Source organism: Labrus mixtus, chromosome 14 (assembly GCF_963584025.1).
Source record: "Labrus mixtus chromosome 14, fLabMix1.1, whole genome shotgun sequence".
Taxonomy (NCBI): domain Eukaryota; kingdom Metazoa; phylum Chordata; class Actinopteri; order Labriformes; family Labridae; genus Labrus; species Labrus mixtus.
In genome coordinates, this window is record NC_083625.1 from 16,779,961 (window position 1) to 16,797,490 (window position 17,530).

Genomic DNA, 17,530 nt, shown 5'->3' on the forward strand with positions numbered 1-17,530 from the left:
GGTGAAACCCCCAGGGTCATTATAACTGTGAGTATACGGTACATTGGTTTGGGCTAGAGAATGAGGTTAATGCAGCCTTGACAATGATTTCTCTCACTGTGTTATCATGATCACAGTCATTGGTTATCCATGCACACTTTGTACATTGCCCGGTTAGAAGTCAGGCATATGGAAATCACAACACAACATTAATCTTTGAATGAGTCATATGCAAGCCACCTGTGGTTAGTCAGAGGCACAGAAGCAACTCCATTTGTCCGTCTCTTTCAAAGACCACAATTAAGCTAACCTATGCCACTGCATGGTTGGTGCATTTCTATTTTGAACACTGTTATGTATGGCTAAGCTAATTACCATTCCTATGCCAGGGCATAGGTTAGCTTAAAACCTACAATTAAGAAACAGCTTAATTGTAGCTGTATCAGATTCTAGACATCCAATAATGCGATCCAGAAGTCTCTCATGGTGGATCTACCTCCTCAATTTGCAAGAGAGGGGATTGTCACCCAAATCGATGACTGACATGCAAACATGTTCCAAAGTTTGGTGCAGGGGAGACTACTCAGCCATGGGGCAACATCACTGTCCTGTACTTTGGAACTGCATCCGTTATACTGCAAGCGTACACATGCAAACTCTTCAGGACAACTACACACAGGCTGAATGTCCTACATGTGATGCCGTCTAGCAGTTGCTGCATGCTCCAACCACACCCTGTGAAGTGCATGACTTCACATTGCACAACAGTGCAACACTATGTCACAGTTGGTTTTGTTCACAAGTGCAACGGACTACACCTGACCAGGCCCAACTGTGCTGTTGGGCCTGGTCAGTGGTGCAACAGACTTGAACCTTTCAACCCATAGAGGTCAGTGTGGAAATTTTGACTCCATACATGTTTTAGTGTGGAGTAGCTTGTTGACAATCTAGGAGGCATCTTTACAGCACAAATGTGTGCTAGTGGTGAACAATTCTCCAACTTGCTGGTACATCCAAAAAACCATCATTCTGATCATTTAAATGTTAAGTGTCATTGATTTCCTGACCATGCAGACACATGCTTCGGATTAGGAATCAAGTCTTCAGTGGGGTTTTTTGGTAACTGCTATGACTGCCTAAAAAAGTCTAATTGCTCAAATTGCCTGTCTACAAGAAAAAGCCAAAATCCAAACCACAACTTACGAATAAACTACTATCCTCTAAACCTGCTTGTGCAGTAAAAGCATGCTTTCTATTTCTTTTGATAGCCCACATTCAAGCTAGCAAACTGGAACAACTTTTTAATAGTTTAGCAAGGGTTAAAAGTCAAATTCTTGTCTCTACAAACTAAAATACTGGCAACGTACTGACCAAATTGATTCCAAAGACAAAGTTTGTTGACTGTCAAACCACAGGCAATAGGAGTAATAGGAGGGAGACTCACTGGTAAGCAGCTAATGTTACAGCTAATGCCCTCGAGTCAACTAGAGAGCCTTGTAGGACCAACACAGTCAGAGGGAAGCCAAAACACATAGGGATCGTTTACAGAGAAATGTGCTGTATTCAGCACAGTAACACATAGCCAATGGGCTGTAGAGAACTGCATGAATTACATACTGTGTATCATTTAAATGTCTAGTGTTTTATCATTTTTATGTTTTGTCACAGCAGCTAATTAATCAGGTAGACTTAGCCATATGGCAGAAATATGTACTAGGCTATTCTGAATTGATCTAGATAAAAGCACTGCTCTTTTTAAGATATGTAGGATAATTGAAGTGTTCAGAGAATACTTCTAGAGTCCAACCAGTGGCGTGCATGATCAACAAATAACTTAAATTAAGCAAATGAGAGGAAGCCATTACATCATCAGAGTATTATTGAGACTCTTGAAAGAGGTAGCAGACAAATTGAGAGTTGCTTCTGTGCCTCTGTAAAACTGTAGGTGGCTAACAGTCATTGAATCACCAAAGATTGATTAGTTACCCTGTGCTCACAGGGTATTACTGGTTCAGGACTGAATTTTAAAGCTGCATTAAGTAATTTTTGACCACTGGGGGCGGAAAGACTCCAGAACAAGTTCACAACAGTTAGCAGTTAGCTTATGTAGTTGTTATGGGCTAACACGTTAGCAAACAGTTGCCTACTTACATATCCAGCAGAAACAGAGCAACACGGACATCCCTTTGGTCTCCTTTTCCTGGCCACCTGTTGAATGTAATCCCAATATTCACTGGCGTTTAGCCCCTGTTTTGTCTCCCGGCTTTTGAGAAAAAATATCCAACTCTTTTTGGCTTGCTATGTGTTGGAATTTCTTCACCAGCTACTTCTGGTCTTTGCCACCTCCCACTGGCCAGTTAGCATACAATTAGCTTGTTGTTGCTTCTTTGTTGGGAGCAGCAGCCCACTGTCAACAGCAGTCATTGAAATTGGCATTACGGAAACCAACACAATGAGCTGAGAGTGGCTGAAAGCTGAGTAGAGCTTCTAAGTGAGGTGTTGATTCTCAGAGGAACCGGTAGTAGGCCTACTCACATTCCCATTAAATGAAGGGAGTTATATAATTAATGATACAAAATATTGCTTAATGCATCTTTAAATGAAGTCAACATGTTATATTTTATGCAGGTTTTCATTCCATTGGAGGACTAAACCAGGTGATTTCATTGACTTTAGCACATTCAAACAAAGAAGAACTCACTGAAATTACTTGGTGTAGAGTTTCTTGGAAGGAAAATCTCCATCGCACACAATCCCTGATCCACATGGCTACAATGCAGCCCACATCATCTCTGTCGCTCTGATGCGGTGACAGTGTTGATGACTTTGAGGGGTATGGCCTAATGGTTCTGTGCACAGTGTAGTCAATAAGGGCACACACCTTTCTTCAGTACTTTAACTTCCAAGCAGAATGAAACACATACCATCTCAACACACTTTTCCTAAGCACACATACAAGCAAAGAGAAGGTTAGGCCATGCCTTTGTTGCGGGCAACCTGAGGTCTGGGTTAATGAGCACACCAGTGCAGTGTAATTCATAGTCTTCGTGGAATTGTTTTTTGCTGAAAGACAATTTTAGAATCACAAATCTATACATCCAGATTTCACACGCTAGAACAGTTTGATTCTGCACTTTTCCAAATGAGCATCCCAGCGTGACATTTGGATTGTGTTCAATGGGTGGAAAATTCCCCTTTTGCATTTAATTAATCCCACAGAGATGATGTGGAGCCCATTTTCATACAGATTTTCAGCATTTCCCCGCTGCTTATCAAACTAAAAGCTCATCTGTTCAACCCTCTGCCACAAAACCATTCTCACATATAGCACGAGAAATAATCTCACCAGACTTGATGCAAGTGACTTTCTGTCGATAAGAACAAACTGAACAAACTTCTTTTATTTTTTTGTCATTGTTGGTGTCAAGTTCACTCAGAGTTCAGAGCCATTTAGACCCCCTTTGATTTTACCTTCCACACCTGCTTGCTCACCGTCCTTTCATCTCCCACACCTCATCTCCCCTCTCACTCCCACTCCCTTTTCCTCCTTCTGTCCTATTGGTCCGTGGCCAACAAAATTGAGCGTTATCCATCAATAGCTAGCCTATTAGGTAGTATCAACATAGAAACCTCTCTGAATTAACCATAATGCCAAGTAATGCCTGCTATTGATTATGTGCAATTAGTCTATCCCTTAACTAATAATGAGTGTGGAGGATCAGGGTGAGGAGAGCAGGGAGGAGGAAAGAATGGGGGAGGCAGTGATGACTGTGTCAGGGGGGCTGTATCAGAGGAGAGCACTGGGACAAGCTTTAGGGGGGGTGGGGGGTTCTATATGGATGCTGTTAAATGATATATATACAGAATACCATTTAGTGAACCAATTACTGTTAAGAAAAACAAAATTACAAACACAAAACTAACACATTGACATACTAAAACGAGTCATGTCTTACCTTCCAATCATGGTAGAGTGCTGCTGGACAGCCGCCTCCAGCAGCCTCTCCAAGATGGTCCATTCTCCCATGGTTGTGGAGAGGTGGCAGGACTATCAAGAGAAGCAGGAATTGGAAAAGCCGACTGCTCTTTCTCCAGCAAAATCTTTTTTCTTCTTTAGGACCGGCCCACGTTCCCTTGGACCTGCCAGGGGCACACCGACCCCTGTCCCAGCTCCCTTTTTGACCTCCACACGTTGACCTGGCTACTCGTCAGTATGTCTTTGACTTGTCAGTGAGTCTCCTCCTGGGCCCGTCCCGCTGTGCCTCTCTTCCTGGTAGAGGAGAGGTGCTGTGCTGATTGCCTCCCCCCTCCTCTCACCCTCAGTCTCTTCCTCCCTTCCTCCCCCCTCCCCTGCGCAGTGATGCTTGTCCTCCCCCTGCCGCACCACTCTGTTCTGCGCTACAGCATATGCTATAGCTCACTGCGTGACAGCCATGATCACCCTCTCTTTTCCACTTGCCTCGCTTCGCTCTTTCCTCCTCTGCTGTCCCTGCCTTCGACCTCCACCCTACCCCCAGGACTCTCCTTGTACTTCACCTGCACCTTCTGCCATCAGTGCTGCTCTGCACTCGTCCTTGCATTGTGTGGGATCTTTGCCTTTGCTGCACCCTTGCTACTCTAACCTAAAGACAGACACACACTGCATTCAGCTGATCCTCCTTGGCTCACCTCAGCGAACAGCACTGTAAACACACACTTGCACTCGATGACAGCTCCAAATCCCTCTCTCCCACTTCCTACTGAAGACTGCAGATCCACGCCAGCACACAAAGCCCCTGCCTGCTGAATGTCATTTTATGACTGGAGGAATGGTCGCTCCCACAGCTTCGAGCAGTTACAAGGAACCATAAAACCTACGCACACACACACACACATGCACACACACGCAAACACGCTGCCACCCAGCCCCTCAGTAATAAATCAGCTGCCTTGCTGCATCAAGTGAGGCTGAACCGAGGCAGTTGCTGCAGACCTGCTGTCCTGTGTTGTCCCCCTGGCTAATTTCAGCACAGTCCAGTGCCCAGAGTCATGTCTGCCGCAGAGAGCCGGGATGAAAATCTGTCCTATGAAGCCTATTTCTGGGCTCCATCATCTTTGCATTCCCCCTTCTCTCTCTCTCTCTCTCTCTCTCTCTCTCTCTCTCCCCTCCTCCTGCTCTCCTTCACCCTCCGCTCTCTTCCTCCTTCCCCCTTCCTTTGCTCACGTTTGTGTGCAGATCTCAGCCCTGCAAACTACCTCTATCTCACTGTTTGCTCCTCATCCCTCTCTCTCCCTGCTCCGTGCTCTCCCTCTCTTCTGCCTCTGTGTCTCTTTCTTGCTCATGGAATCGCTCTATCTCTGTCACACTCCCTGAGCATGCAACACCCCCCATCCTCATCCCCTCCTCCTCTCATAGATCTGTTCTTTCTCCTCCCTCCCTCCGTCCTCTGGTAAATGTGCTTGGATTGCTTCCCTGCTTCACTTATGCTTGCAAGAATGCCTCCCACCGTAATGCTGTGTCTGTTCCTGCCTGATGTTGCACAGAAAAAAGGGGGATTTCAGATCTAACCGAGCTGCCTTTCTGCCCCGTCTCCTCTGCAATCCTTTGTTCCAGTCTGGAAGCTCGGTGGTGTTTCCCGTACTTCTCAAACCCTCTTGTCTTCACTCCCTCTGCCATACATCATCCGGCCCCGTATTTTTCCAGAAGGGGGATTACAGCGGAATTGTGTCCCTGCTCCACTCCACCCCCCATCTATCTCCTCCCTGTCTTACTGTATTGGTGATGACAACACACCTATTTTACCCTGACCCAGCCCTCATGCCCCTTTGTATGTATTTCCTCTCCTCATCTCATCCTTTCTGCTCCTCATCTGTCCATTTCCCCCTCCTACTCCACCACCATTATGGCCCCCTTGCTCTTTCTCTCCCCTCTTCTCTAGAGAGATGAGCACCGTATTGTACATTGCTGTGACATTGAAAGCTGCATTCATTAGATTTATATTAAGGTGGTGGGTGAATGGGATGGTGTCTCTCCATTACACACAGATAAAGGCTGATGTATGGTGTGTTAGGAATACGGCCAGTTTTACAGTTACAGTGAGGAAATACATGTGTGTATCTTCAACAACAACAAAAACACAAGAAAGAGAGAACACAGCAGGAGAAAAGAGAGATTTTTTTTGTCCAAGGTGTTTGTCACAACAATGTTTTCCTATATGAAGACTGAGTCAAATTCATCTGAATTAAATGATGATATGAGACCAGTTCACCAGAGTGAAGGCATGGCTTGAGGTGACAAGTTCAATTGTTTTAGTTCTGCTTCTTTGATTTTGTTTGACGATCGTTGACGGCTTTTTGTTTCAGAAAGAGGGGCATGCCTTTGGGCTGCTTTGGAAGAATTGGATACCACTGGAACATCTTTTATATTCATGAAAACAAATGACAGTGAGGTGACCAAATTCACAATTCACACATTCTCACAGTCACTTACACAACTACCTCTACAGTGTATTACCTATAGCACATTGATCTATGCGTGTACATGAATGCACACATGCAAAAAACCCTCTGCATGTGTGTGAGTGAAAATGAGGCTGAGTGGGGGAGACAGAGCGAAAAAGGATTTTGATGGTTCAGCATCTTCAGCGGGGGGACTTGGGGTCTTTCCCTTTCCAAGGACATATGGTGTAGGTGTACAGGAGTGCTGTTCAGGAGAGCAGGGGAAGGAGGAGTAGGGCAGGGGAAGTGTGACGGCTGTAGTTTGGCGAGGACGTAAGCAGAGCTGCTGAAGCGCTGGCATCAGCCAGTCGATGCTCTGAAAAGAGAGTTCCAAGCTGGATGGCACATGAGTGAGGAGAGACGCAGGTGTGTCTCCAGTGACCTAGAACAGCCAGTTCAAGCATGCACAAACACACATACTGTGCTCATACATAGTCATACAAGTTTGCATCTACGGTTACACAGACGCAATTCTATTAGCACAATAGTTAGGGAGCTATTTCGTGAAAAGGCAAAAAGGTGTATTTCTTTTTCAATGCATATTTTTGAAAGAACTGCAAAATGTCACTTATTTTATTCATATTTCAGTTTATAAGTTTCATTAATGTGTGATCTCATAAAGATGCCCTTAAAGAATACCCTTTAAATGTCCCTGTATGAACCGCACACTTCTTGCAGGGGTAATCAATATTTAAACCCATGTAATGTTTATGAGAGTTATGTAAGAGAGGAATTATCCTCACAACAAGGGCACTTGATAATATTTTAATTAGTGGTGATAATTCATAAACTTGATTATAATAATGATGAATCATGGTGTAGTATTCAAATAAGAGCAGACTCATACTTAGTTAGTATCTCAGCAATATCCCTTATGTTTAAATCTTTAAAATACATCATATTGGATCATCTCTTTCTTGTAACAGTGATTATTATTATTTGATTTTTAATTTTACTTTTAATGTGTGATAGAATAGGATATTCTTAAAGATTTACAATGTGTGTTACCCGTTAATGTGTTATTTTCACCACAACATGACAATCTTTAGATTATGAATCGTGTCAATGAAAAATATTTTGTTTAAAATTTTTAACATGAACGGCTTTTTCTTAGACCTTGTAAAGCTGAACTCGAATAAATTGAATCTCTTAATTAATTTTCAATTTATATAAAGCATTTGACTTGTGCCTAATTTAACTTTTTTTGTGTGTATCAGGTAGTTGCAAATGAATAAATTCACCGTAGGATATATGTTTCCACAGAAGTTCAGCCTTTAAGCATCGCGGCTGAGCTGTTGGGTCAAAAGAAATCAAATAAAAGCTACACAGTTATTTCTGAAATCAATCCAACATGAAGTGTCTAATTAATAAACCTAGGAAGTTAGACTTCAACTAGGCTATCACAGATCCTACCTAATGTTATCCATAACTGTAATTTAATTCTGTTCTCGGGTCAGGCCTGTATCTTTTTTATCATGTTCACTGCTCAATAAGGAAGGTGTTGGTGGTGATAAAGTGATAAAGAGGATTGTTTTTACATATTTTTCTTTATTCCTTGAATTTGTAAAGTTGCCCCGTGCTGGTTATTATCATTTACTTTTCAGAACTAATGACTCGGTACACTTCTTTAATACAGTCTGTGGTCTATGTGATGAAATAAAGAGGGGGTAGGCATGTTGAGCATCATCATGCATTGAACACTTTGCCTTTTAAATCCATTTGAATCAATCGATCACTTGTAATCCTTCAAAAATCTGATACTTACACGTTTTTTTGAATGTCACTTCAATAACAGTGTAGAGCTCATTCATGCCCCTCTGGACTGCTAATGAAAGAGATTATCAAAGTCAATGGATTCCCTCACAAAGGTTTATTATGCATGAGATATACTGGTGTAAGTACGCCCTCTTGTGGGCGTACATGCTTCAGTCACTGGAGGTTGTTTGGGCTGTAGACTTGGATTTTAGTCACTTTAACCGATTAAATTAACAGGATATATTATTAAACTTGTGTATATTGTTGTTATATTCTACAGAATGTGTCTGTCATATAGATACACATTCTCTCGTTGTGGGCTTTCTTCACCAGTAGGGGGCAGGTTGGCAGAATGTGTAAGGTAACCAACAAGAGTGAAGAAGAAGAAGAAGAAGAGTAGTCCAGGGTGGCTAGCTGGTCTAGACATGTTAGACAACTGACAGCGATGTTAACTTGGCTGCTGTAGTTAGAGAGTTGTCAAAAGTGTCTTAGGGCTTAAAGGGGTCTTTAACCTCCAAAGGCGACCCGTGTAAAGGGTTGGCAAGCCGGTAAAACGACCCCGTACCTCCCATATCGTACAACAGCAGGTTAGCATTAAGTGGTTAGCATTAGCTGGGAGCTCCCTTACAGAAACGTCAGAGCTTCTCTCAGACATGTCTGCGGCCGGAGACTTCGGAAACCCCTTAAGAAAATTTAAACTGGTCTTTCTCGGGGAACAGAGTGGTAAGTCTATGAAACCTTAAGCGTTTCTGAAACGTGTCTTTGTTGGAGTTGTTATCCTTCAGTTTATTGGTTTTGTGTGGTGATTGCGTTAAAGGGCTAGTTAGCATTAGCAGCGTTAAACTTGGCAGAAGGAATCGCGACACAGTAATTTGTTTCTAACTGTGTGTCCACGTAGGCTTCATGGAAATGATTTACGATCTTTTCCTCGTGTTTAATCTGATGTTGTCTATGTGCAAATGTACTTCCTAGCTTGTTAGGTAACTGATATGCTATTAGGCAATAGCAGAAAGTTAGAAGTGTTAATTAAACTTAACTATGTGACAGAGTGATTAAAATAGTGTTTTCACTTTAAAGTTGTTACATTCAAGTAGTTTTAGATTTCAGTACTACTTTTTAAGTAGAGGATACAGTAACTTGAGTTGACTTCAAGTGATGAGTTGTCTTTGATGATGTCATTATCCGTCACAGTGCACATTAATGTTGCAGTGATTTCACAATCAGATCACTTATTGCACCCTGCGTGTTCTGAGAAGAGGTGATATGTTCAGCAGCATGCCTACACTCCCACTACACATGTTCCCCCTTTCCAGACAAACCGTGTACTTGTACTGGAAGAGTAATACGACAAGGGAAAGTTATAAAGTATACATCCTTACTACTTGACAAACGTGTTTTTGTTCAAGGTGAGGCTATGTTTTTATGAAGCAGCACTAAGTGTATTCTGAATTTGGAATATTCCTATTTATACTATTCCTATTTTTCTATTCTAAATGTTCCTTTCCAATTGCTGAAGGCTCCTCTATACTTGTTCAAAGAATGTGAACAATGTGGAAAAGACCAAAATGCATTCTTGATACCTGTAACTGTTTTTACAGGTATTGTGCACTTCAATGTGACTCCCATCTTTAATCAAGGAAGGACAAAAAGTTGTGTTTTCCTGTGGTCAGCAGGTGCCCCATGTAAAACTGATAACAGCAGAGTTGTCTGTGGTCCTGTCGTCGTTACTTGATGCACAGTGTAACTGATAATGCAACTTGGGCTCAGTAAAACTGTCCAATGCAGGAGAACACTGTCTAAATGCCTGAGGACGCCATACCAGTGACTCTGTGTTGTGATGATTTAAAAGTGTTTTTTTTAATTAGTAAACATTGTCAACATTGAAAGATTCTTCTTTTTTTTTTTTTTTTACAAAAACAAAGTGGTTGTGGAAGGGAGTAGTGAATGACAATGTCTTGTTTTTTAGCATAGACAATGAGCATCAAAGATTGTCACTGCTGGTCAGCACAGGACTGGACACCTCAAGGCAAACAGTTTGAGAAGGGAAATAAATGGGGAACCTGGTTCCCTACCATTCTTGAATCTCTGCATTCCTCAACTTCTCCTTTAATACTTAAAGGATAGCACACCACGCCCTTTAATGTAACAAAACAAAAACAAAAAATCTGTTGCTCATAGACCGCATATGACTTTGATGTTTGCACTTATACATGCTGCTTTGTATTTTCAAGTTTTTATATAAAAGTAGCAGTCACCCTTTATATGCTGTTGGTTAACACTTCAAATAGTCAGTGATGTTAAGCAGGAGGCCAGCCCATACAAGACCTTGTAAGATACTTACTTTGTAAATGGGCCTTCACATAGGAAGGAAAAGATAAAGATAAACTTTATTGATCCCACGTGGGGGAAATTTGTGCATTACAGCAGCTCAAGAAAACAGGGGACGGGAATATAATTATTAAAAAAAAAATAGAAGTTAAAAATCAAATCAAACATATTTACATCAGTTAAATAAAAAATACAGTAATGGAAAAAAGAGATACTCTGTCCATTTTGTAGAAAGTTACAAAAAAAAGGCTGTTTTAATTTTGGTTTTGTTTATGATTTTATACATTTTAAACTGAAATGATTGTGTGTTACATACTTACATAATGAATATCCTAGGTTGTTTGGCTTGTTGAGCAGATAAATGTTTTACCTGAAGTTGTCACAGTGGCCTCTGAGAAATCCTTTAGTATTTTCTTAATTGTTTTTTTTTTTGGCATTTCTTCCCCAAGTTGTTTTCAAAATGATTCAAAAAGGATATAGAACAGTTACAAATAGAATTGGTATCAGTTTGGTCTTTATGGAGGAGAGCAAATGAAGTGGTGATCATTGCACTAACAGTGGTTAATGGTGTCTCTATTTTCTTTCAGTGGGAAAGACATCCCTGATCACCAGGTTCATGTATGACAGCTTCGACAACACTTACCAGGTGAAACAAACGCCTCCAACCACTACAATCATAATATTCATATCCTTCTAAAACCAAACATTAATGGGTTAAACTAAAGACAAATACGTTTTTTAAGTTGTTGTAACCCATTTCAGGCCACAATTGGAATCGATTTCCTGTCGAAAACCATGTACCTTGAAGACAGAACTGTAAGTATTTTTATTCGCTGCTATTGGTCAATCAGACCCTAAATGTTCGTTTTTGTCAAGATTGGAATGTTTTCTTCTGCATATTCGGTCTCAACTTTATATTTTTCTGTTTATCAAACTACACTGATATTAATTGTTGATATAATTGAATAGAATAGTTTTTTTGTCTCAAAGAAATTGGTTATGTTCTTTCTAACAAACAAACGCAGCAGTTGCACTTCGTTTCAAGTGTGCGCTGGATGCTGTATCCCCATGACGATCCTTCCTTTCTTTGTTTTTCCCCTCAACACAAGTTTTCTTCCTCTCCTTTCTTCCCCTCCTTCTATTCTCTTCATTCATGTTTTGAAATTGAACACCTTGCTTGATCAGGAGAGGGGAGGGGGGGGTTAATGACAAGTGAAGGATGATTATTTATTTATTTCCCCCTCCAGGCCCAGACAGCTTGCTCTCTCTGGTGGTCCTTCACTACCTGCATGCCCCCGCGTCTTCTATCCTCTCTGTCTTTTCCCCATTCAACTTTATTGAGTTTTCATTCTATTTGCTTTATGTCACCACAGCTTACCTCATCTCTGACCTCTTTTTTTCTTGTATAATTTTCATTCCCTCTGTATATTTTTTTTCCTTTTTCTCTTCTTTTATTTCTCCTCCCATCCCTTGCCCCTTCCTGCCCAGCAGATTCGGTTGCAGTTGTGGGACACAGCGGGGCAAGAGCGATTTCGCAGCCTCATCCCAAGTTACATAAGAGACTCTGCTGCTGCTGTTGTAGTGTATGACATCACAAGTAGGTGGATTACATGTGCGATCATGTTTCTTACGAAAATGCTACATATGTTTTGTCCTCTGTAATGTGTTGTTATCAGAGAAATGAGGGTCTGTCAAGAACGTGTAAATGCCTACAACAGTTATAATTAAAAAAATATACTATTATGCAGAAAAACATTTTTTTTTGCACAATGTGATGCAAGCCGACATAGCTTTTAAACTTTAAAAATTCAGTATTTCAAAATGTCTATTTAAGACTTGGTTGAGCTGTGGGATGTTGTTCTATTTCCTCTTTGTCTTCCTGTCACAAACCCATCTGTTTTCACAGCTGAGGATTTCCACCTCCTGAATACTGATGCTCTTCTTCCTGTTTTTTCCTTGTCTCTCTTTCAGATGTCAACTCCTTCCAGCAAACCACAAAATGGATAGACGATGTGAGGACGGAGAGAGGAAGTGATGTCATTATCATGTTGGTGGGGAACAAGACAGACCTTGCAGATAAAAGGTAACGTGGTCCTCTTTTCTTGAGAGCAAACTAATGAAGTTATTGATTGCTGCTGCTTGCCTATCAATACTGAGATCCTCAGTCCTTCCTAAGGCATCAGGAGATCAAAGCAAGTTAGCATAGCCTTTTATGGACGGCTGTTATTGACTTTTTTTATACCGAGGCCTTGTTCTCCAAGATTCCCCTACCACTGATTATTGATATTGATGTTTTAATCTTAAAAAGATAACTAAATCTTCTGTGATGTTTGATAATATTTCATCTGAAAGTGTCTACTGTGTGATCCACTTTATCCACCTGTTTAATGAAGTTGTGCAATGTGTATAGCTGTGCATCTCTTAACCCCTTTATCTGCCACAGGCAAGTATCTATTGAAGAGGGTGAGCGGAAAGCCAAAGAACTAAATGTAATGTTTATAGAGACTAGTGCGAAAGCTGGCTACAACGTCAAGCAGGTAAGAGTGAGTAGTGCTCTCTAAGCCTGTTGAGGATGCTGCCACATGAGCACCACCTCCAAAAGTCCTCCGAATTCTCAAAATCAGATGGCAAGGTTTGGGGAGTTGAGTAATAAGTTCCTTAAGAGTACGCTAAAATAGGTATTTATTCAATATATTATTGGATATGAGAGTCCTTGTTAATATTCTGTAGAAAATTGAATTACCAAATGTCTACTGGAAGTCTTTTGGTCTCCAGCTCACGTGGCAGCAGCAGCAGCAGGAAGGGGCACGACTTCTTAGTCCATTTCAACATAATCACTATCTGTATTTTTTCCCTTGTCTTCTTGTCAATGTGTGTGGCGATGTGTGCGTGTTCCCTGTGAATGTTATGTATGTTGCGGTGTGCGGTGGGTCATCACAGACAGATAACCACAGAGGAGGGAGAACAGAGAGCGAAAGAGATGAATGTTCTGTTTATTGAAACAAGTGCAAAGACAGGCTACAATGTCAAACAGGTAGAGCGTGTGCACCTTGTGTGTGTGTGTGTGTGTTTTTTTCAAGCTCCCTTCTGATTGGCTTCTATTTCATGCATGCATAAAAGTGTGCTTTCTACATCGACTGTCTCTATGCTGAAGTAAGGTTGGATTTGTTTTCAAGCTCTTTCCCACCTGCTTGAGGTAATAATACATTCCACCTTTTTGATCATACAGACTTCGAGGTGGGTCGGGGTCTGCAAATGCCTCCCACTGGACTTACTGAAGCAATTTGTATTATTTTTGTTGCTGTGACATCTGCACATGTATCTAGTCTATTTCTACACACACACACTGTATATAGAAGTGTTGGTGGTAGTGGTGATAAAGTGATAAAGAGGATTGTTTTTACATATTTTTCTTTATTCCTTGAATTTGTAAAGTTGCCCCGTGCTGGTTATTATCATTTACTTTTCAGAACTAATGACTCGGTACACTTCTTTAATACAGTCTGTGGTCTATGTGATGAAATAAAGAGGGGGTAGGCATGTTGAGCATCATCATGCATTGAACACTTTGCCTTTTAAATCCATTTGAATCAATCGATCACTTATAATCCTTCAAGCTCTCACAGTGGAAGGTCAAAATGACACACTCTACCAAGCCACTTCTGCAGTTCATACATGTGGCCTTACAGTAGCTCAAACACATGCTGCTTAATTCAAATCAAATTTGGAAAAAGCTCTGCTGGTCATCTTCCTCTGTGCGAGCTTCAAGTGAGCGCTGTGCTAAATAATGTTATGGGAGTACACACAGCACGCTGTCTGGATTTCAGTTTTTGTTTCTGTCATGCCTGGAGTATTTCTTTTTTTGACAGATAACATCTGGTTTTCTTTCCCTCCAGCTTTTCCGCCGTGTGGCAGCAGCCCTCCCTGGCATGGATACCACACAGGACAAGAGTAGAGAGGACAGTATCCTTTGTGTTCACGTCAGTGTCTGTGTCCGACATGACAGGAGAGGCAGGAGGTCTTTTTTTCTCTCTTACTTTTCCTGCCATAAAGAAGATGTAGTGCTGCAGTGTGACAGGCAGCTATTGTTGTTCAACCCATGTGTCCCTTTAGATGTATTTCACCACTGAGGGCACTTATTGTGCTCCAACTGACCGTTTTACAGGATATACTGTCACAGAAATAGTCCAGGGGCGCTGGTTTAGCTCAGTTGGTAGAGCAGGCACCCCACATATAGAGGCTTAAGTTCTTGTTGCACTGGCCCTGGTTAGACTCTTGATGCTGCCTGTCATCCCATATTTCCTGGTCTCCTATATATTTCCTATCAAACAAAGTCTAAAAAAGCCCAAAAATGATCTTAAAAAAAAAGAATACTCTGGCCAATATCTATTTTTCGGGGTATTTTAATCATTGTCTCTTTGAGTAACTGCAATTGTGAAATATTCAGATCGCATCAAAATCATGTTGAAAGCATTCCAAATCACTCATGCATCATAGGCCTCAAGCAGAGGTTTGTCCAGTAAATGTATTAAAATGGTGTTAACGGGTGTCATATGGGGGGGAGGGGGTAAATTAAAAAGATCCCTGTTTTGAAATTAAATCTGTTTTTGGGGTAGTTTCTTTAAATGACATTGGGATTTGAAAAAATAATCTAATTTCTATCTTCCTCAAGTAAGGTGTTAAAATTTTACTTAAAAAAACAGTCTTTACCAAATCTTAGGAATGCTGATGATGCTTCAGAAATACCCGGAATGAATGAAAACAATTGTGTCCATCTTTTTAATCAATCTTCTCTTAGTGAAGGCAAGGCAGGGTTTACAATTAAATGAAACCTTTTTAAACAAGACAAAGACTGCCAGCTAATTTCTATTCAGTAGTTAATTTCATAGATGGGAAATAGTCAAACTAGCCTGCTGTATTCTGCCATCGTCTGAGGTTCTTGGTTTTCAGCTTGAACCAGTATTTTCCAGGAAATGCTCAGATTTGAAAACATGGTAAGAGCCACATAGCTTCACAGATTACATTAAAATGAAAAACACTAAAGATAAGTTGTTTATATAATTGAAGATTGTTTGGCTGTTTCATAAAACTGTAATGTAATATTATTTTATCCCTGAACCCTTGTCTTGTCCCACAGTGGAAAACAAAAGTCCAACATTTTCTATTCATAGATTAGATCAAATGTTATCCCTAAAACCTCTCATGTACAATTTTGGGTTGTATTTGTCTGTCCCATGCTGTTCCTTAACTAATGAACCCTTCAGTGATTGACATAAAGCTGGAGAAGCCACCAGAGCTACCTGTCAGTGAAGGAGGCTGTTCCTGCTAATCCCAGCATATTTCATGCTCAAACAAATATCTCACCGGCTGTTTCTAAAACCCAGTCGTTTTTTTTTCTGTATCTGTCCCTTTTCTGTCCCCCACCGTGAAGAGAACACTATATCCGTTATCTGCCATTGAGGAAACCTGCTCTCTCATCTTGAACACTCTGAGAGTCATTATCAATTAATAAACTGAATATTTGCACTGTAACACGAGTACTGGTACACTGAAACAGTATTCACAAGGGGAGCTCATACTCCTTTACTGAACTTCTGTTGTCTATTAGTTTAAAAAAAAAAGATTTGGTGATCGCATGGATGATTTTGTCTCACGACGACTTTTTTGATCAAACTAAAAGAAAATGTATCTGATTAAAAAATATGTGTTAAAGAGTGGAATGTCCTTCCAAAAAACGTAAAAACTGCTTTAAGCTATAGCACAATGTGTCTGTTGAAATGTTTGTTGTCTTGCAATCAATTTGCAGGGATTCATTAATGAAATGTGTTGTCAAACTATTGGTTTAACTGCTCAGAGTAATTTGTGGAAACAGTTTGAGTAAATCTAACATAGTTGGGGGTCTGGCTTTTTTACCGTACACACATGATGTATGTGAATTTGTGAGCCAGGAGCTCATTTTAAACTCTGTGGTCCCTGAACCAGCAGAGTCCAACTTCTCCAAACACGTACCAGTACAATATAAGTCGAGACGCAGGCACACACCAAAGTCTGGTGACAACCAGCACGAACCACAACACACACTAACACTACTACATCACCCTCCAAATTACCGTCCTTCCTCTCCTTCCACACTCCCCTGAGATGGTTTATTTTGACCATGGCTTCCATTTTCTATTACCTTTTTATTTGGTTAGATGTTTGATTTATTTTCCTAAAGACTAAAGCTGTCAGATTAAAACTATTTCTTTGATGGTAGTGTTTAAAGATGATTTTCTTATTTATGGAGTCAACCATAAAACCCAGCATAACAGTAGGAATGGAGATAAATGCCTTTTGGAGTTTAATATTAGAGGGCTTCCTTGGGGTTATCTAGTTACGTTTGGTATGATGTTTTACAAACCCTTTAAAGACTTTTTTGGCTTCTTTTATTTTGATGGCATTGATTTTTTTGTTAGTGATTATTCTTCATGTGTATTTAATCCACAATGACTTGTAATATTTATTTCTATTGGATTTTTTTTCTTTTTTTTTATGGTTGTTAATATCTATCTTCATTTTCGGTATGAGTCCTGAATCACTTGTAAAATGTGCATCCATCTGGACCACCTTTAACAGAATCAGTAGAGAGTGTCTGCCATGCCCTCTACCACCTCTAAAATGGCAATTTTATCATTCTTATAATACCCAGCAATTTTTTTGTGTGAACTTATGGAAGAGTGTTGGATTTGTATAGCACAGTAGTCATTAATGTTTCTGTCTGGAATGGTTTTAAATGAGAGAATAAAAATACACCTGTCACTGCTGCTGGAATTCTTGTTTATTTAAAAAAGAAATTAGGGAAATTATGCCTATCTAGTACACAACTGTAGCAAGACTTACTCCCTGAAAATTCATCGATTCCCTCACGTTTCAACAAGTTTACCATAATTTGATTAATTTCGCATTTATTAGAAATAATTACTAGTTGTTGTGGCAGTGTCAAATAGGCTAC

At 40.5% G+C, this 17,530-nt stretch overlaps 3 protein-coding genes and 1 long non-coding RNA gene across 9 annotated transcripts in view; 3 read left to right on the top strand and 1 right to left on the bottom strand.

Annotated features, from left to right (window-relative positions):
* The window catches only part of LOC132988253 (gap junction delta-2 protein-like), a 15,886-nt gene extending 10,530 nt beyond the window's left edge, over positions 1-5,356 (bottom strand). The window contains exons 1-2 of one of the 2 annotated variants that reach the window (XM_061055530.1): positions 3,936-5,356; positions 2,131-2,187 (exon numbers count right to left, since the gene is read on the bottom strand). In XM_061055530.1, coding sequence (XP_060911513.1) covers positions 2,131-2,187; positions 3,936-4,006 — 128 coding nt within the window. In that variant the 5' untranslated portion in view covers positions 4,007-5,356. The remainder of the gene's footprint in view (positions 1-2,130; positions 2,188-3,935) is intronic. The other variant, XM_061055531.1, reaches the window with a different exon arrangement.
* Positions 1-17,530, top strand: part of ccdc61 (coiled-coil domain containing 61) — a 111,954-nt gene that overhangs the window by 1,655 nt on the left and 92,769 nt on the right. The gene's annotated exons all lie outside the window — the stretch shown is intronic.
* On the top strand, positions 8,593-17,342 carry LOC132988242 (ras-related protein Rab-6A). Of its 4 annotated transcripts, none has more exons than XM_061055513.1 (8): positions 8,593-8,934; positions 11,127-11,185; positions 11,302-11,355; positions 12,028-12,136; positions 12,511-12,622; positions 12,983-13,076; positions 14,436-14,502; positions 15,804-17,342. In XM_061055513.1, the coding sequence occupies exons 1-8, from the start codon at positions 8,865-8,867 to the stop codon at positions 15,866-15,868; spliced, it is 630 nt and encodes a 209-aa protein (XP_060911496.1). In that variant the 5' UTR covers positions 8,593-8,864; the 3' UTR covers positions 15,869-17,342. The 4 variants fall into 4 exon arrangements, with proteins under 4 accessions (XP_060911496.1, XP_060911495.1, XP_060911498.1 ...); XM_061055512.1 differs by lacking the exon at positions 12,983-13,076 and adding an exon at positions 13,480-13,573; XM_061055515.1 differs by having other exon boundaries at positions 12,031-12,136.
* On the top strand, positions 14,509-15,315 carry LOC132988243 (uncharacterized). The gene is made up of 2 exons (XR_009675794.1): positions 14,509-15,058; positions 15,280-15,315. It is a non-coding gene; the product is annotated as an uncharacterized LOC132988243 (long non-coding RNA).

Excerpts from the sequence above, each read along its gene's own strand:
- LOC132988242 (XM_061055513.1), top strand. The coding sequence starts at position 8,865 with ATGTCTGCGGCCGGAGACTTCGGAAACCCCTTAAGAAAATTTAAACTG. Across the intron at positions 11,356-12,027 it reads TGTACCTTGAAGACAGAACT|CAGATTCGGTTGCAGTTGTG; the intron begins GTAAGTATTTTT and ends CTTCCTGCCCAG. Across the intron at positions 13,077-14,435 it reads CTGGCTACAACGTCAAGCAG|CTTTTCCGCCGTGTGGCAGC; the intron begins GTAAGAGTGAGT and ends CTTTCCCTCCAG.